Source organism: Hyla sarda, chromosome 5, assembly GCF_029499605.1.
Source record: "Hyla sarda isolate aHylSar1 chromosome 5, aHylSar1.hap1, whole genome shotgun sequence".
NCBI lineage: Eukaryota > Metazoa > Chordata > Amphibia > Anura > Hylidae > Hyla > Hyla sarda.
Window position 1 is genome coordinate 29,192,690 of NC_079193.1, and position 24,947 is coordinate 29,217,636.

At 47.6% G+C, this 24,947-nt stretch overlaps 2 protein-coding genes across 3 annotated transcripts in view; one reads left to right on the forward strand and one right to left on the reverse strand.

The window, feature by feature from the left end:
* Positions 1 to 330, reverse strand: part of LOC130272994 (uncharacterized) — a 443,176-nt gene extending 442,846 nt beyond the window's left edge. Inside the window, exon 1 of the mRNA XM_056519091.1 lies at positions 193 to 330. Coding sequence (XP_056375066.1) covers positions 193 to 238 — 46 coding nt within the window. The 5' untranslated portion in view covers positions 239 to 330. The remainder of the gene's footprint in view (positions 1 to 192) is intronic.
* The window catches only part of MINDY3 (MINDY lysine 48 deubiquitinase 3), a 201,816-nt gene that overhangs the window by 63,501 nt on the left and 113,368 nt on the right, over positions 1 to 24,947 (forward strand). The window contains exons 1-5 of one of the 2 annotated variants that reach the window (XM_056519089.1): positions 6,161 to 6,278; positions 15,001 to 15,204; positions 15,994 to 16,073; positions 20,986 to 21,046; positions 22,690 to 22,857. In XM_056519089.1, the coding sequence (XP_056375064.1) occupies positions 15,108 to 15,204; positions 15,994 to 16,073; positions 20,986 to 21,046; positions 22,690 to 22,857 (406 nt within the window). In that variant the 5' untranslated portion in view covers positions 6,161 to 6,278; positions 15,001 to 15,107. Of the gene's footprint in view, positions 1 to 6,160; positions 6,279 to 15,000; positions 15,205 to 15,993; positions 16,074 to 20,985; positions 21,047 to 22,689; positions 22,858 to 24,947 lie in introns of those variants that run through there. The other variant, XM_056519090.1, reaches the window with a different exon arrangement.

Consider the following 24,947-nt stretch of genomic DNA (forward strand, 5'->3'; position numbering starts at 1 on the left):
ATGCAGAAAATAAGCACACGTGACCACTGCCACACAACAAACTCAGCTCTGCTACATGTGTGTGTGCATTCTGCAGAAGAGTGGTCTGAAGCCTGTGCATTCTGCAGAAGAGTGGTCTGAAACCTGTGGCTCTCCAGCTGTTGTGATAACAGATCAGCATGCTGGGAGTTGTAGTTGTGGATCAGTCCTCACCTCCAGTCCTTCCTCTCCTCCTCCTGTTCTTCCTCTGTCCCCCCATAGCTCCTGATGGCTCCAGTCACACACAGCAGTTGTGCCCCCAGCTCTTCCTGTAGCACCATGTGCAGGAGCAGCGTGGCTTGTCAGCTGTTACGGCGTCTGAGGAGGGACAAACCTCCTCCACATGCGAAGCTGTCAGCTCTGCAGCCTGATAACAGGAATATTATACAATTAGTAATGTATAGAATTGTATCTGGACTCCTTATACCAGTGTTTCCCAACCAGAGTGCCTCCAGCTGTGGCCAAACTACAACTCCCAGCATGCCCGGACAGCCTTTGGCTTTTGGCCTTTGGGTTCCATTCCACCACAAGTCTGATGATTGATGGGGAGCCCCCTGAGTGTTAGGGTGCGTTCACACTGAGGAATAGGAGAGAAATCCTCACGTAAAAATTCTGCCACGGAACTTAGTTTTTTTTTGTGTGTGTGTGTGAAATTTGCTCAAAAATAGTGCAGAATTAATGCGGAATTCTGCGCAGATTTTCCGCATGGAATATAGAAGGAAACTGTTTTTATTTTTTTTTTATTTTTTTTTTTGGACTACAACCACCAATTGGAATTTTCATTTTAATTTATTTTTCGTGCGGAATGAAATTGCGGGGTCCCGATCAACTGAGAAAAAGGCGGAGCCTCCTCTCTGTCCAATCAGTGCTCCAATAGTGCAGGCAGCCTGTAGTAATTACGCTGATCAATGCTGTGCTACTTACCAGGTCCTGTCGCTCCGGCAGTAGTGAACTTCCCCCCCCCCCCCCCCCCCCCTCCCCTCGGCGTGATTGATGGCTCGCGTAATCACTCTGCTGCCTAAGCAGATGGAGCAGAATGGTGACTCGGGCCATCAGTCACGCCGAGGGGCGACCTGGTAAGTATAGCTCCCTGCCCAGGGGACTACTTACGGTGCGATGGGGGAAACTTTATAACTTCATGTACTCACCATCCCAGGGGGAAAAAATGTCCCCGGGGATGGTGAGGATAAAGATTTTACCCAATATAACATGTTGCCAAGCGTTATCTATGGTAAAATCTGCTGCTTGGTACAAAATACAAAACAAATTACAAAGAAACACCCCACACAACCCTCATTAACCTTTCTTTTTTTTTTTTTTAAAGAAAAACTGCTGGTCATCGATGTAGTCCACCAAATCTGACATACTTCACTGCATACACATATCTAAAAAAAACGTAGATACTTACCCCATCTGGGTTCCTGTCTGTTATATACTGTATTCTTCTGCAGTCCTGACGCTAATAACCATGATATCACAAGAAGAATGGCTTCAGAAGAAATAAGAACAGACAAGAACAGTAACAGTTAACTGCCTGGCTCATGACTGTATACAAGCATCTATATAGATGGTTGTATACTGTATGTATACAGCTGTATGTGAACTCAGCATCACTTACCCCATCTGGGTTCCTCTCTGTTATACAGTGACCCCACGACCTACAATGGCACCGACATACGATAATTTCAACATGCGATGGCCTCTCAGAGGCCATCGCATGTTGAAGGCAGCATCAACATACGATGCTTTTGTATGTCGGGGCCATCACATAAACGGTTATCCGGCGGCGCTGACTGCTTCAGCTGCCGCCGGATAGCCGTTTACGGTGCCCCGTGAGCTCCGGTGACAATCACTTACCTGTCCTCGGGGCTCCGGCGCGTCCTCTTCAGGATCCCCTCCATCGCCGGCGCTCTCCATCGACATCATCAAGTCGCTGCGCACGCCGTCCCGTCATCCAATAGAAGTGGCGTGCGTAGCGACGTGATGGAGGCAACGGACAGCGTGGATGACGGGGAAGCAGAGGCCTTGGTGGAGCGTTGGGGACACCTCGGGGACGCGGCAACATCCCGGGCAGTGGTGACGTTCCGGAGCAGCGGGGACAGGTGAGTACAACTTCCTCTAACAGTGGTCTACAACCTGCGGACCTCCAGATGTTGTAAAACTACAACACCCAACATGCCCGGACAGCCAACGGCTGTCCGGGCATGCTGGGTGTTGTAGTTTTGCAACATCTGGAGGTCCGCAGGTTGTAGACCACTGTCCTATACTTTACACTGCACGGATCCCTCAACATGTGATGGTTTCAACAAACGATGGTCCATTTGGAACGGATTACCATCGTATGTTGAGGGACCACTGTATACTGGTTGTATACTGTATATATACAGCTGTATGTGAACACATCATCACTTACCCCATCTGGGTTCCTCTCTGTTATACAGTGACCCCCCCGACCTACAATGGCCCCGACATACGATAATTTCAACATACGATCACTCTCAGAGGCCATCGCATGTTGAAGGCAGCATCAACATACGATGCTTTTGTATGTCGGGGCCATCGCATAAACGGCTATCCGGCAGCGCAGACTGCTTCAGCTGCCACCGGATAGCCGTTTACGGTGCCCCGTGAGCTCCGGTGATGTCTCTTACCTGTCCTCGGGGCTCCGGCGCATCCTCTTCAGGATCCCCTTGGTGGAGCGGCGGGGACAGGTGAGTACAACTTCCTCTAACAGTGGTCTACAACCTGTGGACCTCCAGATGTTGCAAAACTACAACACCCAGCATGCCCGGACAGCCAACGGCTGTCCGGGCATGCTGGGTGTTGTAGTTTTGCAACATCTGGAGGTCCGCAGGTTGTAGACCACTGTCCTATACTTTACACTGCACGGATCCCTCAACATGCGATGGTTTCAACAAACGATGGTCCATTTGGAACGGATTACCATCGTATGTTGAGGGACCACTGTATACTGGTTGTATACTGTATGTATACAGCTGTATGTGAACACATCATCACTTACCCCATCTGGGTTCCTCTCTGTTATATATCGTATTCTTCTGCAGTCCTGCCGCTAATAACCATGATATCACTAGAGGCCGCTTCAGAAGGAAGAAGAACAGACAGGAATCAGCAGTGTCAGGCTCCTGACTGTATACAGGATACAGCCATCTATATAGATGATTGTATACTATATAGGGCCAAATGAGTTAACTCAGCATTGCTAGTTAATTCCTTTGCCGCTGGGCCGGCACAGTGTTCAGCGAGGGAGGACAATAAAACAGCAATGTATGTACATCGCTAGTTTACTGTATGCCCCCAAAGAATTAAGGAGCACCTTAACTCTTTCCTTGCTGGAATACATTGTATACCTCCTACCAAGCTGAAAACTCAAGTTACTGTTCTGAGCTGGGACTCCGGGACAGGTGTCTGGGCCCCAGTACACTATACAGCGATGCATATAGCCAGCAGATAAGTGTGTCGGGGGACCCCTAGGTGTACGTGAGTGGCATAGAAAATAAGAAATATATAATTGGTATACAAAATTAAGAATATATGATTGGTATACAAAATTAAGAGTACATATTTGGGATACGTAATTAAGGGTACATGATTGGTATACTAAATTAAGGGCACATGATTGGTATACTAAATTAAGGGTACATGATTATGATTCTCAGGCCTTTCATTGAGTCAAAATAAACAAAATGAATGAAAATGAAGTGTGATCAAATCTGTCTCTGTTTAAATCGTAGTGGCCGTTTTAATGTGCTCCTATGTTCACATGTGTTTCTTCCACACTGTGTCCTTCTCTGAGTACAGAGAAAGGAATGCACCTCGTGTCACCTCAATATGAAGACATGATAAGGTGAAGAGGTTGAGCAGCATACTCTCTCTCTCTGAATAGAAGTGCATGGTATCCCATCACAGGATGTCTAAAGACAAAGAGACGGTGACAACCTAATGTGTTTATTCTAATATGCTAAACATTACTTATTTAAATAAAAAATAATACAAAAGGGTATATACACCTAAGATTATTTATATATATATATATATATATATATATATATATATATATATATATATATCTTGTACTGTGTCTATGTAAATACTCACCAAAGTAAAGTATGTAGTGAGTTAGAAGTGGGCAAAGTGTTTACAAACCACTTCAATTTTATATATCCAGAAATGAGATGTTGTCCATTCTTGATGTCGTGAGGTTCTCTCTTCCAGAGTAATATACCTACTATATATATAATATCTGTACTAACCTTGTCACTGATGTTATATTGTGATTTGGTTATTAACTTTTGTGACTGTGCATATGTGGTGCTCAGGGATGAAGGGAGAAGAGGGGTGTTGCAATGTAGTGTTGCTGGGTATAGGATTAACTCTTGATTTTCGTGACGCCAGGGTGGGGGCTTCCTCTAGTTATATATGTCCTACCGCCACCCGTCCCAAGAACGATATGGAGGAATAAAATATTGTTCCTTGCAGGAGGGCAACAACCCAGCAGCAGGACTGCTACCTCTACCTTGGTGCAAGGAGGAGCAGGAGGAGCACTGCCAGAGCCCTGCAAAATTACCTCCAGCAGGCCACAAATGTGCATGTGTCCACTCAAACGTTCATAAAACAGACTCCATGAGGATGGTATGAGGGCCCGACTTCCACAGGTGGGGGTTTTATTTACAGCCAAACACCGTGCAGGAAGTTTGGCATTTGCCACAGAACACCCAAGATTAGCAAATTCACCACTGGCGCCCTGTGCTCTTTACAGATGAAAGCGGGTTCACATTGAGCACATGTGACAGACATTGCAGAGTCTGGAGAAGCCGTGGAGAACGTTCTACTGCATGCAACATCCTCCAGCATGACCGGTTTGGCAGTGGGTCAGTAATGGTGTGGGGTGGCATTTCTTTGGGGGGCCGCACAGCCCTCCATGTGCTTGCCAGAGGTAGCCTGACTGCAATTAGGTACCGAGATGAGATCCTCAAACCCCTTGTGAGACCATATGCTGGTGCTGTTGGCCCTGGGTTCCTCCAATGCAAGACAATGCTAGACCTCATGTGGCTGGAGTGTGTCAGCAGTTCCTGTAAGAGGAAGGCATTGATGCTATGGACTGGCCCACCCGTTCCCCAGACCTGAATCCTATTGAGCACATCTGGGACATCATGTCTCGCTCCATCCACCACAGACTGTCCAGGAGTTGGCGGATGCTTTAGTCCAGGTCTGGGAGGACATCCCTCAGGAGACCATCCTCCACCTCATCAGGATCATGTCCAGGCATTGTAGGGAGGTCATACGGGCACGTGGAGGCCGCACACACTACTGAGCCTCATTGTGACTTGTTTTAAGGACATTACATAAAGTTGGATCAGCCTGTAGTGGGGTTTTCCACTGTGATTTTGAGTGTGACTCCATATCCAGACCTCCATGGGTTGATACATTTGATTTCCAATGATAATTTTAAGATAATGTAAAGACGAAAGTATTTTATACGATTAGTTCATTCATTCAGATCTAGGATGTGTTCTCTTAGTGTTCCCTTTATTTTTTTGAGCAGTAAATTACCAGGCTGTATACATATATAGTACCAGGCTGTGTAGATACATATATAGTACTAAGCTGTATACATATATAGTACCAGGCTGTGTACATACATATATAGTACCAGACTGCATATACATATATAGTACTAAGCTGTATACATATATAGTACCAGGCTGTGTAGGCACATATATAATACCAGGCTGTATACATAATAATATAATAACTCTTTATTTATATAGCACACACAGATTCCGCAGCACTGTACACTCAAATAGCATATATAATACCAGGCTGTATCCATACATACATACATAATACCAAGCTGTATACATATATAGTACCAGGCTGTGTAGACACATATATAATACCAGGCTGTATCCATCCATACATACATACATACCAAGCTGTATACAGATGTAACACAGTGCTGTACATATATAATATATATATATCTATATATATAGTACTTGGCTGGCTGTGTATACAAATAGTATAATACCAGGCAGTATACATATATATTGTAGGTATAGGGGTGTATTTCCAGCGCTCAGCTCAGGTCCCCCCACACCCGCTGTATGTAAACACTGTATGACAGGCGGGTGTGTAACCATGGAGACGCTCCGCCCTCTCTCCGCAGTGACTTCCGCTTCCGGTGGTCCTGTATTCAGTCGGTGGAACCGGGATGTGATCGGTGTGGAACGGGAAGGGTGAGTCGGTAGCCGGTTAGGTGCAGGGATACACGGGGTATGTGCCGACTATAGAGAGCTCAGGAGGCGCCATATACCAGACTGCCACACGGAGCCTGAGCCTGCTATAGTACTCCGGGCATCAGTGTCCAGACCCCACGTGTCATAGGTCAGGTGTCCCGACCCCACATGCCATAGGTGAGGTGTGCCGACCCCGCGTGTCATAGGTGAGGTGTGCCGACCCCACATGTCATAGGTGAGGTGTGCCGACCCCACATGCCATAGGTGAGGTGTGCCGACCCCACATGTCATAGGTGAGGTGTGCCGACCCCGCGTGTCGTAGGGGAGGTGTGCCGACCCCACGTGTCGTAGGGGAGGTGTGCCGACCCCGCGTGTCGTAGGTGAGCCGTGCCGACCCCGCGTGTCGTAGGTGAGCCGTGCCGACCCCGCGTGTCGGAGGTGAGCCGAGCAGAGCACTGTATGGTCCTGTGATGTAAGACGGGCAGAGCACTGTATGGTCCTGTGATGTAAGACGGGCAGAGCACTGTATGGTCCTGTGATGTAAGACGGGCAGAGCACTGTTGTCACTGGGCTGCTGTGAAAAGAAATGCTGAGGGGAAAATCGTCGATGTTGGTCTCTGGCCAGTGACTCAAATCCTATGAAGGAACACAACAAGTACAGTGGGGACTATGCTCCGCTCACCTGGTCTGATGGTTTGTTCTGGAGCTTCTAGCTGCAGGACGTCTGTTCCGAATGCCGGAGTCGGGAGCTTGTGAAATCATAGTCCCGCCCTCTCATGACATCACGCCCTGCCCCCTCAATGCAAGTCTATTGAAGTCATGCCCCCTCCCTTAGACTTGCATTGAGGGGGGCAGGGATACGAATTTCACGTGCTCCCGGCGCTGGCTCCAGCGGTCGGAACAGTTTGTTCCAAAGCAGCGGAGTATCCCTTTAACGATGTCCTACTCGTGTTGCAGCGTACATTTTGGGATGAGAGTGCCGATGCAGTAGCTACTGAAGAAAGGAGTGGAGCTCCTGAAACGCGTATAGCCTCAAATCAGGCTTTCTCCTGCGCTCATATCTCTGCTCTGTACTCCGGCCGGCCACTCACCATTCATGTTTCCCGCAGAGAGCTGTGATTGGCTGCAACCATCCGGTCAATACCCACTCTGGGTGGGAAATATGAATGAGTGATCATTCACATCACTGGCCGGAGTATAGTGCAGAGATGTGAGCGCTGTGCAGAGATGTGAGCGCTGTGCAGAGATGTGAGCGCTGTGCAGAGATGTGAGCGCTGTGCAGAGATGTGAGCGCTGTGCAGAGATGTGAGCGCTGTGCAGAGATGTGAGCGCTGTGCAGAGATGTGAGCGCTGTGCAGAGATGTGAGCGCTGTGCAGAGATGTGAGCGCTGTGCAGAGATGTGAGCGCTGTGCAGAGATGTGAGCGCTGTGCAGAGATGTGAGCGCTGTGCAGAGATGTGAGCGCTGTGCAGAGATGTGAGCGCTGTGCAGAGATGTGAGCGCTGTGCAGAGATGTGAGCGCTGTGCAGAGCCGCATCTCTGCTATGTTATGGACGATCGCATCGGGTGTCAGGACTAGGGATCGGCCGATAATCACGATTTTGGGCATTATCGGTATCGGCAATTACCTTGCCGATAATGCCCCACCGCCCCCACCGCACCACGACTGCCCCGACCCCCCGCCCGACCCGCCGCAACCGCCCACCGCACCGCGTTGCATCCCCCACCGTAGTGCTGGGCAGTCAGAAACAGACTCCACAATACGGTCTGATCATACTACTTTTTTTTTTCACTCTCTCTTCTCTTGTTCCTGTTCAATTTCCCTTCAGCCCCCCCGGACCCCTTTTTTTTTTTTTTTTTTTTTTTTTTTTTTTTTTTAAAACCTTTCTCCTCCTCCCCCCCCCCCCTCTTCTTCCTTTTCTCCACTCACCCAGCTTTCTATTGATTCCATAGAAGAACACCTGAGGACTGGACTCCCTTCCTTTTTAACCACTTTTACACTTTTAAGGGTGCGTTCACACTACTAGGGCCGCGGGGCACTGAGCCGTCACCATTGACGGCTATGGTCCGCTTGCGGATTCCGCACAAAGAATGAACACGTTCTTTCTTTGCGCGTAACACTTTCAGCGGCGGAAATGTCCGCCGCGGAAATTCCGCAGTGTGAACGGGTCTCGCGGAAGCCCGTTCACACTAATGTTAAAGTTCATACCGCGGAATTGCGCCTGTGGAATTGCGCCCGGAAATTCCGCGGCAATTCCATAGTGTGAACATACCCTAAAGGGGTGCACCGCTGCTCAGCGTTTGGAACAAAATGTTCCGAATGCTTAGAGCCGGCATTGGGTCACACCCTGCTCCCTCAATGCAAGTCTATGGGAGGGGGCGTGACAGCTATCACGCCCCCTCCCATAGACTTGCATTGATGGGGCGGGCTGTGACTTCATGATGGGCGGGGCCTTGACGTCACAAGCTCCCGGCGCTAAGCATTCGGAACATTTTGTTCCAAACGCTGAGCAGCGGCGTACCCCTTTAAGACAGGCACTCTGGGTATAAGTGCCTAGCAGTTACCCTCGGGTCACTCTACCTCATCGTGTGAGTCGTTGAGTTACACCATATATTTTTTGTATATTACAAATGTACATATAATGGTATTATCTTCATTATATAAAAAGTTCTTGTTGACGACAGGTTCACTTTAATGACTGACACCAGATGAAGGGACACTAATGACTGACACAGGGTGAGATGAGGGGATACTAATGATTGTAACACGGAGAAATGAGGGGACATTAATGTTTGTGACACGAGGGATGTGGGGAAACTAATGACGGATACAGGGAGGAATGACAGGGCACTTATGATTGTGACACGGGGAGATGAGGGGACAGTAATGATTGTGACACGGGGAGATGAGGGGACACATGACTGGCTACACACAGGGTGAGATGAGGGGATACTAATGATTGTAACACAGAGAAATGAGGGGACACTAATGACTGTGATACAGGGAGAAATGACAGGACACTTATGATTGTAACACGGAGAAATGAGGGGACAGTAATGATTGTGACACGGGAAGATAAGGGGACACCAATGATTGTGACACGGGGAGATGAGGGGACACCAATGACTGTGACACGGGGAGATGAGGGGGACACCAATGACTGTGACACGGGGAGGTGAGGGGACACTAATGACTGTGACACGGGGAGGTGATGGGACACTAATGACTGTGACACGGGGAGATGAGGGGACACTAATGACTTTGACACGGGGAGATGAGGGGACACTAATGACTGTGACACGGGGAGATGAGGGGACACTAATGACTGTGACACGGGGAGATGAGGGGACACTAATGACTGTGACACGGGGAGATGAGGGGACACTAATGACTGTGACACGGGGAGATGAGGGGACACTAATGACTGTGACACGGGGAGATGAGGGGACACTAATGACTGTGACACGGGGAGATTAGGGGACACTAATGACTGTGACATGGGGAGATGAGGGGGACACTAATGATTGTGACACGGGGAGATGAGGGGACACATGACTGGCTACACACAGGGTGAGATGAGGGGATACTAATGATTGTAACACAGAGAAATGAGGGGACACTAATGACTGTGATACAGGGAGAAATGACAGGACACTTATGATTGTGACACGGGGAGATGAGGGGACAGTAATGATTGTGACACGAGGGATGTGGAGAAACTAATGACTGTGATACAGGGAGAAATGACAGGACACTTATGATTGTGACACAGGGAGATGAGGGGACACTAATGATTGTGACACGGGGAGATGAGGGGACACTAATGACTGACACAGGGAGATGAGGGGACACCAATGATTGTGACACGGGGAGATGAGGGGACACTAAGGACTGTGATACAGGGAGAAATGACAGGACACTTATGATTGTGACACAGGGAGATGAAGGGACACTAATGATTGTGACACGGGGAAATGAGGGGACACTAATGATTGTGACACGGGGAAATGAGGGGACACTAATGATTGTGACACGGGGAGATGAGGGGACACTAATGATTGTGACACGGGGAGATGAGGGGACACTAATGATTGTGACACGGGGAGATGAGGGGACACCAATGACTGTGACACGGGGAGATGAGGGGACACCAATGACTGTGACACGGGGAGATGAGGGGACACTAATGACTGTGACACGGGGAGATGAGGGGACACTAATGACTGTGACACGGGGAGGTGAGGGGACACTAATGACTGTGACACGGGGAGATGAGGGGACACTAATGACTGTGACACGGGGAGATGAGGGGACACTAATGACTGTGACACGGGGAGATGAGGGGACACTAATGACTGTGACACGGGGAGATGAGGGGATACTAATGACTGTGACACGGGGAGATGAGGGGACACTAATGACTGTGACACGGGGAGATGAGGGGACACTAATGACTGTGACACGGGGAGATTAGGGGACACTAATGACTGTGACACGGGGAGATTAGGGGACACTAATGACTGTGACACGGGGAGATTAGGGGACACTAATGTCTGTGACACGGGGAGATTAGGGGACACTAATGACTGTGACACGGGGAGATTAGGGGACACTAATGACTGTGACACGGGGAGATTAGGGGACACTAATGACTGTGACAAGGGGAGATTAGGGGACACTAATGACTGTGACACGGGGAGATTAGGGGACACTAATGACTGTGACACGGGGAGATTAGGGGACACTAATGACTGTGACACGGGGAGATTAGGGGACACTAATGACTGTGACACGGGGAGATTAGGGGACACTAATGACTGTGACACGGGGAGATTAGGGGACACTAATGACTGTGACACGGGGAGATGAGGGGACACTAATGACTGTGACACGGGGAGATGAGGGGACACTAATGACTGTGACACGGGGAGATGAGGGGACACTAATGACTGTGACACGGGGAGATGAGGGGACACTAATGACTGTGACAAGGGGAGATTAGGGGACACTAATGACTGTGACACGGGGAGATTAGGGGACACTAATGACTGTGACACGGGGAGATTAGGGGACACTAATGACTGTGACACGGGGAGATTAGGGGACACTAATGACTGTGACACGGGGAGATTAGGGGACACTAATGACTGTGACACGGGGAGATGAGGGGACACTAATGACTGTGACACGGGGAGATGAGGGGACACTAATGACTGTGACACGGGGAGATGAGGGGACACTAATGACTGTGACACGGGGAGATGAGGGGACACTAATGACTGACACAGGGAGAGATGACGGGACACATGACTGGCTACACACAGGGTGAGATGAGGGGATGCTAATGATTGTAACACAGAGAAATGAGGGGACAGTAATGATTGTTACACGAGGGATGTGGGGAAACTAATGACTGATACAGGGAGGAATGACAGGACACTTATGATTGTGACATGGGGAGATGAGGGGGACACTAATGATTGTGACACGGGGAGATGAGGGGACACATGACTGGCTACACACAGGGTGAGATGAGGGGATACTAATGATTGTAACACAGAGAAATGAGGGGACACTAATGACTGTGATACAGGGAGAAATGACAGGACACTTATGATTGTGACACGGGGAGATGAGGGGACAGTAATGATTGTGACACGAGGGATGTGGAGAAACTAATGACTGTGATACAGGGAGAAATGACAGGACACTTATGATTGTGACACAGGGAGATGAGGGGACACTAATGATTGTGACACGGGGAGATGAGGGGACACTAATGACTGACACAGGGAGATGAGGGGACACCAATGATTGTGACACGGGGAGATGAGGGGACACTAAGGACTGTGATACAGGGAGAAATGACAGGACACTTATGATTGTGACACAGGGAGATGAAGGGACACTAATGATTGTGACACGGGGAAATGAGGGGACACTAATGATTGTGACACGGGGAAATGAGGGGACACTAATGATTGTGACACGGGGAGATGAGGGGACACTAATGATTGTGACACGGGGAGATGAGGGGACACTAATGATTGTGACACGGGGAGATGAGGGGACACCAATGACTGTGACACGGGGAGATGAGGGGACACCAAAGACTGTGACACGGGGAGATGAGGGGACACTAATGACTGTGACACGGGGAGATGAGGGGACACTAATGACTGTGACACGGGGAGGTGAGGGGACACTAATGACTGTGACACGGGGAGGTGAGGGGACACTAATGACTGACACGGGGAGGTGAGGGGACACTAATGACTGTGACACGGGGAGGTGAGGGGACACTAATGACTGTGACACGGGGAGGTGAGGGGACACTAATGACTGTGACACGGGGAGGTGAGGGGACACTAATGACTGTGACACGGGGAGGTGAGGGGACACTAATGACTGTGACACGGGGAGGTGAGGGGACACTAATGACTGTGACACGGGGAGGTGAGGGGACACTAATGACTGTGACACGGGGAGGTGAGGGGACACTAATGACTGTGACACGGGGAGGTGAGGGGACACTAATGACTGTGACACGGGGAGGTGAGGGGACACTAATGACTGTGACACGGGGAGGTGAGGGGACACTAATGACTGTGACACGGGGAGGTGAGGGGACACTAATGACTGTGACACGGGGAGGTGAGGGGACACTAATGACTGTGACACGGGGAGGTGAGGGGACACTAATGACTGTGACACGGGGAGGTGAGGGGACACTAATGACTGTGACACGGGGAGATGAGGGGGCACGAATGACTGTGACACGGGGAGATGAGGGGGCACGAATGACTGTGACACGGGGAGATGAGGGGGCACGAATGACTGTGACACGGGGAGATGAGGGGGCACGAATGACTGTGACACGGGGAGATGAGGGGACACGAATGACTGTGACACGGGGAGATGAGGGGACACGAATGACTGTGACACGGGGAGATGAGGGGACACGAATGGCTGTGACACGGGGAGATGAGGGGACACGAATGGCTGTGACACGGGGAGATGAGGGGACACGAATGGCTGTGACACGGGGAGATGAGGGGACACGAATGGCTGTGACACGGGGAGATGAGGGGACACGAATGGCTGTGACACGGGGAGGTGAGGGGACACGAATGACTGTGACACGGGGAGGTGAGGGGACACGAATGACTGTGACACGGGGAGGTGAGGGGACACGAATGACTGTGACACGGGGAGGTGAGGGGACACCAATGACTGTGACACGGGGAGGTGAGGGGACACCAATGACTGTGACACGGGGAGGTGAGGGGACACCAATGACTGTGACACGGGGAGGTGAGGGGACACTAATGACTGTGACACGGGGAGGTGAGGGGACACTAATGACTGTGACACGGGGAGGTGAGGGGACACTAATGACTGTGACACGGGGAGGTGAGGGGACACTAATGACTGTGACACGGGGAGGTGAGGGGACACTAATGACTGTGACACGGGGAGGTGAGGGGACACTAATGACTGTGACACGGGGAGATGAGGGGGCACGAATGACTGTGACACGGGGAGATGAGGGGGCACGAATGACTGTGACACGGGGAGATGAGGGGGCACGAATGACTGTGACACGGGGAGATGAGGGGGCACGAATGACTGTGACACGGGGAGATGAGGGGACACGAATGACTGTGACACGGGGAGATGAGGGGACACGAATGACTGTGACACGGGGAGATGAGGGGACACGAATGACTGTGACACGGGGAGATGAGGGGACACGAATGGCTGTGACACGGGGAGATGAGGGGACACGAATGGCTGTGACACGGGGAGATGAGGGGACACGAATGACTGTGACACGGGGAGATGAGGGGACACGAATGACTGTGACACGGGGAGATGAGGGGACACGAATGACTGTGACACGGGGAGGTGAGGGGACACGAATGACTGTGACACGGGGAGGTGAGGGGACACGAATGACTGTGACACGGGGAGGTGAGGGGACACCAATGACTGTGACACGGGGAGGTGAGGGGACACCAATGACTGTGACACGGGGAGGTGAGGGGACACTAATGACTGTGACACGGGGAGGTGAGGGGACACTAATGACTGTGACACGGGGAGGTGAGGGGACACTAATGACTGTGACACGGGGAGGTGAGGGGACACGAATGACTGTGACACGGGGAGGTGAGGGGACACGAATGACTGTGACACGGGGAGGTGAGGGGACACGAATGACTGTGACACGGGGAGGTGAGGGGACACGAATGACTGTGACACGGGGAGGTGAGGGGACACGAATGACTGTGACACGGGGAGGTGAGGGGACACTTAGAACTGATCATATGGTGTTTAGTTTTGTGACATGTGGCATTCTGCCTTCTGACTTTTTTTTAAAGTTATGATCGGTCGTGGTCTGTTTGATCAGACCCCGACAGATCGCTAAAACAGGCAGGGAGTGAAGTGCACAGCTGAACGCTTCTCTCCCCGCTCTTTGTGTTTGAGACTGAGACATTCCCATAGACTTACAATGTAAGTTTGTCTTGGTTGAATGCACTAAGCGCACTCTTCTCCCGGCTCGTCTTAGTGACTGGTTGGTGTTAGACTCTGACCGAACACAATTTTAAAAATTTTTACTGTGACCATTTAACCCACCTGTCCCTGCTCTGACTATGCAACTCATTGGTCTTGACTATTGTAATAATGCTAAATCTGCACTTTTTGTATCTTCCTCAGGATCTGATGGTGAATTTCTGCTCTCAGGGCAGCGTCCAGGGATTTCATGTTGAGGAGGAACGTTTGCAGCATCTTTATTGTGAGAGGGAAGAGAAGTTCAAAGGTCGATGATGTCGGAGTCTAATAAAGAGCTGGTTAACCTGGTATGGGGAGAGAAGAATGGCAAAGGCCTGGTGGACTCCATCTTTAGCCGGTGGACGCAAGGTGAATGGGAAAAAAGTATAAGGTGGTGAGAGATAAAGTAACCAGTGTTCTTTATTAAGTAAGTCCAGTGTATCCACCCATCCAAATTATAAATCTAGGACAGTGGTTTCTAAACTGTAGGCCTCCAGAGATTGCAAAACTACAACTCCCAGCATGCACTCCCCATCCCCGCATACACTAGCACATGTATTCTGCAGGGGAACACTTGCCTGACCCTTCTCTTTGCTGACATCCAGAGTCAACAGAGAATCGAGAGGTCATTGAACACATAGATCAGTGTTTCCCAACCAGGATGCCTCCAGCAGTTGCAAAACTACAAATCCCAGCATGCACTCCCCATGCCTGCATACACTAGAACTTGTATTTTTGCATGGGTGCACTTGCCCGACCCCTCTCTCCTCTGACACCCAGAGTCAACAGAGAATCGAGAGGTCATTGTACACATAGATGAGTGTTTCCCAATCAGTGTGTCTCCAGCTGTTGCAAAACTACATCTCCCAGCCAACGGCTGTCCGGGCATAGTGGGAGTTGTAGTTTTGTAACAGCTGAAGGTCCACAATCTTGAGACCACTGATCTAGGGGCTCTCCTTCTATCCCACTCCAGATTTCCTATGTCTTTATACAGCTTTGAGCTCTACTAACATATAATACGCTTTTGCAGCTGCTGTTTGGCATTGAGTATTGCCTGGTTTGCTGCTTACGGCTATCGACTAATACTTCTCTTGTAATAAAATACTACCGCCTCTAGCTTCTTATCACTTACAAGCTGATTTGTCTTTATTTGCTTAGGATTTGTCTTTAGTGACTCAGAACCGACAGCGTTGGAGCAATTTGAAGGCGGCCCGTGTGCGGTTATAGCACCAGTACAGGTACGTGCAACTGCTATCTTTTAGGCATACTCTCTCGGCCTGTCTAACATTAGGTGCAGGGAGACGCATCCGCACGCTGAATTCTTCCATTGCCAAGGCGAGTGAGTATCATACACAGGTTCAATTGTTTAAATAGGATCTGTGCGTAATACCTGTTGGGTGTCAAATAGTTGCCTCACATTACAAAATCTTTTTACATGTCCTGGCAGGCATAGGCAACCCTTTTGGCACTGCAAATTTTTTGGGATTATATCGCCCATGATGCTCAAACAGTCAAAATGCTGCCAAAGCATCATGGGAGATGTAGTCCAAAACATGGTGGGAGTTGTAGCAGTGTGCCCCCACCTGTTGCAAAACTACAACTCTCAGCATGCTCTTCGGATGTCAGTGCATGCTGAGAGTTGCAGTTCTGCAACAGCTGAAGGCACACTGGTTGCGACACCCTGAGTTAAGTAACAAACTCTGTTTTTACAACCAATGTACCTCCTACTGTTACTTAGCAACAACTTTCAGCATGCACAGCCAAAGGGCATACTGGGAGTTGTAGTTTTGCAACAGCTGGAGGTTACAGGGTACATTCACACAGGCGGCGGTTTACAGTGAGTTTTCTGCTGCAAGTTTGAGATGCGGCAAATTTTCCGCCGCAGCTCAAACTTCCAGTAAGAAACTCACTGTAAACCCGCCCGTGTGACTGTACCCTAAAAACACTACACTACACTACACAAAAGAAAAAGTAAAACACTACATATACACACACCTTTACACAGCCCCCCACTCCTCCCAATAAAAATAAATGTCTTTGTATGGCACTGTTTCCAAAACAAAACTGAGCCTCCAGCTGTTGAAAAACAACAACTCCCAGTATTGCCTGACAGCCACTGACTGTCAAGGCATGCTTGGAGTTTTTCAACAGATAGAGACACCCTGTTTGGGAAACACTGCCATAGGGTATTTTGGTGGCGGATGCAAATCCCCACTTTAGGCCTTAAAGGACAAGTCTCACAGTAAACAATTGTTCAGCTTTTAGTGCAGAAGGTAAAGTTATACAGGTTTGTAAATCACTTCCATTACCAATGCTGCTTAGAAACAAGCTTTTTCTGCATTCTTCTGTCTGACAGGAAATTCAGCTGTTCCAGGTTTTCATGACTTTCGACCCCCTATTCAGGCTGTTATCAGCAGCATCCAGGGGCCGTGACGTGACAATTACCCAGAAAACCCCTGTGCTGCAGAGAGCTGCCTGAGCTCGGCCTTAGCCCCTCCCATCTGATGAATATTCACACTGTCCTCCCTCTGTTCTGCAGTGATTGGCTGGGCAGCACTGCCTATATGCCGCCTGATTCAGATCATAGTTCTCTCCCCTCTCCTTGCTAATGTTTTTACACTGATAACGGAGGAGAGGGGGGAGGGGAGGGAGCTGCCAGCGTAGACCTGTCACACTGAGAATGGAGGGGAGGGAGAGTAGAATTGTCACACTGAGCACTGGGGAGAGAGGAGTGCAGGGCAGAGGAGGGGGGAGTTGATTGTGCCACTGTAAAGCTGTTTCATTGAGAGGAGGAGGGGGAGGGAGTGATTTTACAGTGTAAAACTGCAGCTTCAACTCCAGGGTCCCTCTCTCTGAGCACTGAGATTACATTTTGTTTCCTCGTGACCACCCTGCTGTATAGGGCTATGATTGGAGCTCAGTGTTATGTGGGAGTGACTAACATAAGTTAGGGGAGGTAACAAGTTCTCTGCTCAGGCAGCTGAGAGCAGGAAATGTGAGCAGTGCATGCAGGGAAATGTAGTCTTTGAGATCACAGGCATAGCCACCATAACCAGGAAGTAACTGCAATTTATGAGCTGAATAGCCAGTGAATGGGGGCCGGAAAAAAAATCACAAACATGTCAGAGAGGTGGTAGGTGAATATACTATGGAATGGCTAGGTATTTTTTTTTCTTTGCTGCATGGGATATCTTCTTTAAATACACATGGTGCTCTCTCGCTTTGGAGCCCTGTCGTATTTCAAGGCAACAGTTTAGTGCCACCTATGGGGTATTTCCGTACTTGGGAGAAATTGCGTTTTACACTAACATGCTGGTGTTGCCCCATACTTTTAATTTTCACAAGCGGTAAAAGGAAAAAAGACCCCCAAAATTTGTAACCCAATTTCTCCTGAGTACGGAAATACCCCATATGTGGACGCAAAGTGTTCTGCGGGTGCACAACAAGGCTCAGGAGTGAGAGCGCACTATGTACATTTGAGGTCTAAATTGGTGATTTGCACAGGGGTGGCTGATTTTACAGCGGTTCTGACATAAACGCAAAACAATAAATACCCACATGTGACATTTTGGAAACTACACCCCTCACGGAATGTAACAAGTGGTATAGTGAGCCTTAACACCCCACAGGTGTTTGACAGATGTTTGTTAAAGTTGGATTGAAAATGAAGAAAAAAATTTTCACTGTAATGCTGGTGTTACCCTAAATTTTTCATTTTCACAAGGAAAAATAGGGAAAAAAGCCCCCCAAGATTTGTAACCCCATTTCTTCTGAGTAAGAACATACCCCATATGTGGATGTTAAGTGCTCTGCGTGCGCACTACAATGCTCAGAAGAGAAGGCGCACCATTGGGCTTTTGGAGAGAGAAGGTATCCGAAATTGAAGGCCATGTGTGTTTACAAAGCCCCCATGGTGCCAGAACAGTGGACCCTCCCACATGCGACCCCATTTTGGAAACTACACCCCTCACAGAATTTAATAAGGGGTGCAGTGAGCATTTACACCCCATTGGCATTTGCAAGATCTGTGGAACAATGAGCTGTGCAAATGAAAAATTACATTTTTCATTTGCACAGCCCACTGTCCAAAGAGTCTGTCAAATGCCAATGGGGTGTAAATACTCACTGCACCCCTTATTAAATTCTGTGAGGGGTGTAGTTTCCAAAATGGGGTCACATGTGGGGAGGTCCACTGTTCTGGCACCACGGGGGGGCTTTTTAAATGCACATGACCCCCAACTTCTATTCCAACCAAATTCTCTCCCCAAAAGCTCAATGGTGCTCCTCCTTTTCTGAGCATTGTAGTGCGCCAGCAGTGCACTTGACGTCCACACATGGGGTATTTCCATACTCAGAAGAGATGGGGTTACAAATTTTGGGGGACATTTTCTCCTATTACCTCTTGTAAAATTTAGGGAAATAACAACATTTTAGTGAAAAAATAATAATAATTTACACATCCAACTTTAACGAAAAGTCATCAAACACCTGTGGGGTGTTAAAGGCTCACTGTACTCCTTGTTATGTTTCTTGAGGGGACAAATCCCCCAAAAATCATTTCAGAAAATCTCACTCTCCAAAATCCCATTATCGCTCCTTCCCTTCTGAGCCCTCTACTGCGCCCGCCGAACACTTTACATCCACATATGAGGTATTTCCTTACTCGAGAGAAATTGGGTTATACATCCTTTTACACCTTGTAAAAATTTAAAAACTGGGTCTACAAGAACATGCGAGTGTAAAAGATTTTGAATTTTCTCCTTCACTTTGCTGCTATTCCTGTGAAACACCTAAAGGGTTAACACACTTACTGAATGTCATTTTGAATACTTTGAGGGGTGCAGTTTTTATAATGGGGTCATTTATGGGGTATTTCTAATATGAAGACCCTTCAAATCCACTTCAAACCTGAACTGGTCCCTGAAAAATTCTGATTTAGAATTTTTGTGAAAATTGCTGCTGAACTGTGAAGCCCTCTGATGTCTTCCAAAAGTAAAAACATGTCAACTTTACAATGCAAACATAAAGTAGACATATTGTATATGTGAATCCATAATATATAATTTATTTGTAATGTCTATTTTCCTTACAAGCAGAGAGCTTCAAAGTTAGAAAAATGCTAAATTTTCAAATTTTTCATGACATTTTGGCATTTTTCACCAAGAAATGATGCAAGAATCGACGGAAATTTTCTACTATGTTAAAGTAGAATATGTCACGAAAAACGTTCTTGGAATCAAATTCATAACTAAAAGCATCCCAGAGTTATTAATGCTTAAAGTGACAGTGGTCAGATGTGCAAAAAATGCTCCCGTCCTTAAGTTAAGCATCTTTGGCTTCCATGCCGCTAGCGTCTGAACCTGCCCTTGTATTACTATGTCTGACCTTTTTTTTCTGTGATTTTGGTAAATGTGATCATTTAGTGATTTAATAGTATATGGCAGTGCTTCCAGACCAGAGTGCCTCCAGCTGTTGCAGAGTTACAAATCCCAGCCTTTGGCTGTCCGGGCATTCTGGGAGTTGTAGTTCTGCAACAGTTGGCGGTACACTGTTTGAAAAACACTGGTATAGGGGCTCACAAGACGATAAGCAATTTCAATGCGGGTGGGAGCTTAAATATTTTAGCCAAAATAGCAGCTCATACCTCATGTTTATCACTATTTTAGGGTGCAGTTTGGCCTTGTGATATTGAGCACAGTGGGGTGGCAGCACTATGTAGGTTACACTGGGCCCTGTCACTGTGCCTGGAACCTAATAGAAGACCAGGGGTCTAAAATTTACTATCTATCCTTTTGATAGGTGAAGTAAATACAGGGGATCTCTACCGATTTTTATTTTTTATTATTATATGTTATCATTATTATGATATATTATTGTTATAATAAATTATTATTATTTATTTATTTTAATTGTAGTAAGACTGGGCTGAATGTTATACTCTGCAAATTTCTTTTTTTCTTTACATAACTTGCAGCCAAGCGACCATAAAAAAGTCATAATATCGACACACAAATGTTTTTGTGAAAGCCCCAGAGCATCGCCATTTATCATCGTAATCCTCTATAGGTCTATGGTGTCTTATCACAGTATTTAGATTATTGTGAGTTTATTTATTGATTATTGTCACCCATTCTTTCTTTCTCATCGCAGGCCTTTCTGCTAAAGAATCTGCTTTTTACTTCTGAGAAGTCCAACTGGAGAAGTTGTCAAGGTAAACCAGTTCATGGATTTCTGAAGTCGTTTTCTTTTTTATTTATTTATTTTTCTCCGAGTAGCTGTCCAGTATAGAAAACTCATTTCCATTCAGAGTTAAAGGAGTACTCTGCCAGAAAACATCCTATCCCCTTTCCAAAGGATAGGAGATAAGATGTCCGATCATGGGGGGGGTCCTGCCGCTGGTGATCTCTGGGCCGGCACCCCAGTCATCCGGTCCAGGGAGCCATATCCACTCTGTGTCGGATAACTGGTGACTACAGCCGCCCCATAGACATGAATAGAGGGGGGCGTTGGAGTTCCGTGTTCGTGATGTCACACCATGCCTCCTACATTAATGTCTATGGGGCGGCTGTAGTCGCCAGTCATCCGACACTGAGTGGATATTGCTCTCTGGACTGGATGACTGGGGTGCCTTATCCCCTATTCTTTGGATAGCAGATCAGATATTTTCTGGCGGAGTACCCCTTTAATGAGGAAAACGGGGGAGGATGGGGGAGGTTGGGGATTCCTCAAAATCGGACTAAACTGTATCAAAACGTGTGTAGAATTTTTAATCCGTATACGGTTTGAAAAATCATGTCCAGTTGCAGCCGTTTATAAGAAAAAAAAGTATATGTTTTTAACTTTTCACTCCATTATGAATAAAGTTTCACTTGTTTGATTGAGATTCCAATGAAAAAAATGTGCAAAGTCAAAAACTGTATGATGAAAACCGGATGGAACCGTACGCACATACGGTTCTCTACGGTTCACATTGACTCCCATGTTAGAAAAAAACAAAAAAACGTATACGGTTTTTCACCTGGACCAAAAACCGTGGTAGGCTACATTTTTGGGTATGGGAAAAAAACTGACAAAACCGTACAAGATGCAAAACGGACACAACCGGATGCATCGTTTGGCTTACGGTTTTCAATGGAGAGTCAATGCATACGGATTTCAATACGGTTCCGTACGGTTTTCAAATTGAAAAAGTATAAGGGAACTGTATTGCAAAAATGTGGTGTGAACCCGGCCTTAGACATGTTGCTCAGTCATTTGCAAAAACTCGAAAAGTTGAACAAATTTGTCCCCAGACTGAACGCTGCTGCTGCTGCCGCCGATCATTGCAGTGTTTTCTAAATAGTGTGTCTTCAGCTGTTGCAAAACTACAACTCCCATCATGCCCGGACAGCCTTTGGCTGTCCGGGCATGCTGACAGTTGTAATTTTGCAACAGCTGGAGACACACTTTTTGGAAAACACTCCCCTAGGCAATTTAATGTATTATTGTGGGGGAAGGTCTGACTGCTTGAACCCCCTGCAATCTTCATAATTGGGTTCCTAATTCCCTGACTGACTGGAGTGGTGGTCACACATGCACAGTACCACTCCATTCATAGTCTGTGGGGACCACTGGATAGCAGAGTACAGCGCTGAGCCCCATAGACATTGAATAAAGTGACCACCACTTCATTCTGACAGACTTGGGACCCCCTTTTCATCATCAAACAGGTCTATCTTTGAATAGGGAGAGAAGTGATAATTTATGGACAACCCCGGTACGTTGATGACGTTTTTTTTTTATTATGACAACCTTGCGCTCACCTCTTTATAACCATTTCTCTTCTTCGCTCTCCTCTGCTGTTTTTCCTTGTAGAAGATGAGCAGAAGGACGTCTTGTGTCAAACTCTGTGCAACATTCTAGAAATGGCCGGCATGAACCATGCCAGCTCGTACTGCCTGGCAACCTGGCAAAAAGGGAAAACTACTCCACAACCAGAAAGGGAAGTTTCGGCAGAGAGCAGTCAGCATGGAGAACAGCCCTGTAAGGTTTCAGCTGTGAAAGCTGTTCTGACTTCTACTTCTTCTCATTCATTCATTCATTACAGATATCATACAGATCACATCTTTGCACATTCTTCTACAGGGTAGTAAAGCAGCATTGTTTTATTGCAAACCAAATGCATATTTATTCGACATTCTGATTGCATGGTATTGAAGTTAAAGGGGTATTTTGGTGGAAAACAAATGTTTTCAAATCAACTGTTGCCAGAAAGCTATACAGATTTGTAAATTACTTCTATTTAAAAAATCGTAATCCTTCAGATTAAGTTGTGTAGTTCTTTCCAGTCTGACCACAGTGCTCTCTGCTGCCACCTCTGTCCATGTCAGGAACTGTCCAGAGCAGTAGAAAATCCCCATAGCAAACCTTTCCTGTCCGTTTCAGGAACTGTCCAGAGCAGAAGTGTCAGCAGAGAGCACTGTGGTCAGACAGAAAGGAAATTAAAAAAGGAAAGAACTTCCTCTGGAGAATACAGAAGCTGATAAGTACCGGAAGGATTAAGATTTTTAAATAGAAGTCATTTACAAATCTGTTTAACTTTCTGGCACCTGTAGATTTAAAAAAAAAAAAATTTCCACTGGAGTACCCCTCTTTTTGAAAACTAGGGGTTAACTAGGGGGTTAAGTAAAAACATAAAACTCACCCTCACCTTCCTCCTTTCCGCACCACCGCTCTAATAGAACTCTGCTCCCCGTTGTCCCTCATTTCTGAGTTTCTGACGTCACACAGCGATGTCCCTCCTCCGCCGTTGAGTGGATTTGTGACATCACGTCCCCGAACCTGGAAACCCCGGACAGCAGGCAGTGAAGATCCGTTATAGCAGCAGCGCGGGGGACCCATCCCTAACTACAAAGAACCTTTTTGCCTGACTTGTCCCTTTTTGACTTTTAATTTTTTGAGCACTTTTTCTTTACGTTTTCTAAAAATCTTTATAGATTCTCTAGCTGATTAAACATTCAGAATAAACAGATATAGTTATTTTTTTTTGTCTTTGTTCTGAAGTAATGACATTCAGATTTCTTACGTAATTACAATTTTCACATCAGGATAATCGCTTGTGCTGCTTGACAGCCTATAAGTATTGACAAAAGGTGACTCAAAGCATAAAACAATTGACGATTCTCCCCCCTGATGAGACATCCCTGTAGGCTGCGCTCTTGTGAGCAATTACATCTATGTAGATTTGTCTTAATCCAAAAAGAAATTTGAGCTCGGTTCATATAATTGCAAAGATTGATGTTTATTATGAGCTGGAAGTGACAAGCAGAATGTACGAATGGGGGGGGAAGTAAAGAGTATAATAAGTACTGTGGTGCTCAACAATGTATCCTCTATCCCAGTGGTCCTCAAACTGTGGCCCTCCAGATGTTGGAAAACTACAACTCCCAGCATGCCTGGACAGCTGTTGGCTGTCCAGGCATGCTGGGAATTGTAGTTTTGCAACATCTGGAGGGCCGCAGTTTGGGGATCATTGCTCTATCCAATGGATAGGGTTTATTGTCTGATCACGTGTGGTCTGACCGCAGGGATTCCCCCCCACGGTCTCCTGTCTGGCGACCCGCTCTCCCCATGAACGCAGTGGTGTCTACCCCCGCACGAAGATGTGGCTAATACACCCCCTCCATGTATCTCTATGGGAGAGCTGGAGATATAGCATTCTTGTATATCCGGCTCTCCCATAGAGATACATGGAGGGGGTGTGTTGACCGCCCCACTTCGTGTAGGGCTGAACAGTCTTCTTGCAGGGAGCGGACATCACTCCATACTCAAGAAGAGCGGGGGGCCAAGTGGTCAGAGCCCCTGTGGTCAGACACTTATCCCCTATCCTGTGGATAGGGGATAAATTGTTTAGTACTCCTTGAATGTTCGTAGATCATTTTACCAGTTAAAGGGATTCTCTTCATATTTGATATATGGAGGAGCCTTATCTTTAACCCCTTAACGACGCAGGACGTATATTTACGTTCTGCGCCAGCTCCCGCGATATGAAGCGGGATCGCGCCGCGATCCCGCATCATATCGCGTCGGTCCCGGCGCTCATCAACGGCCGGGACCCGCGGCTAATACCACAT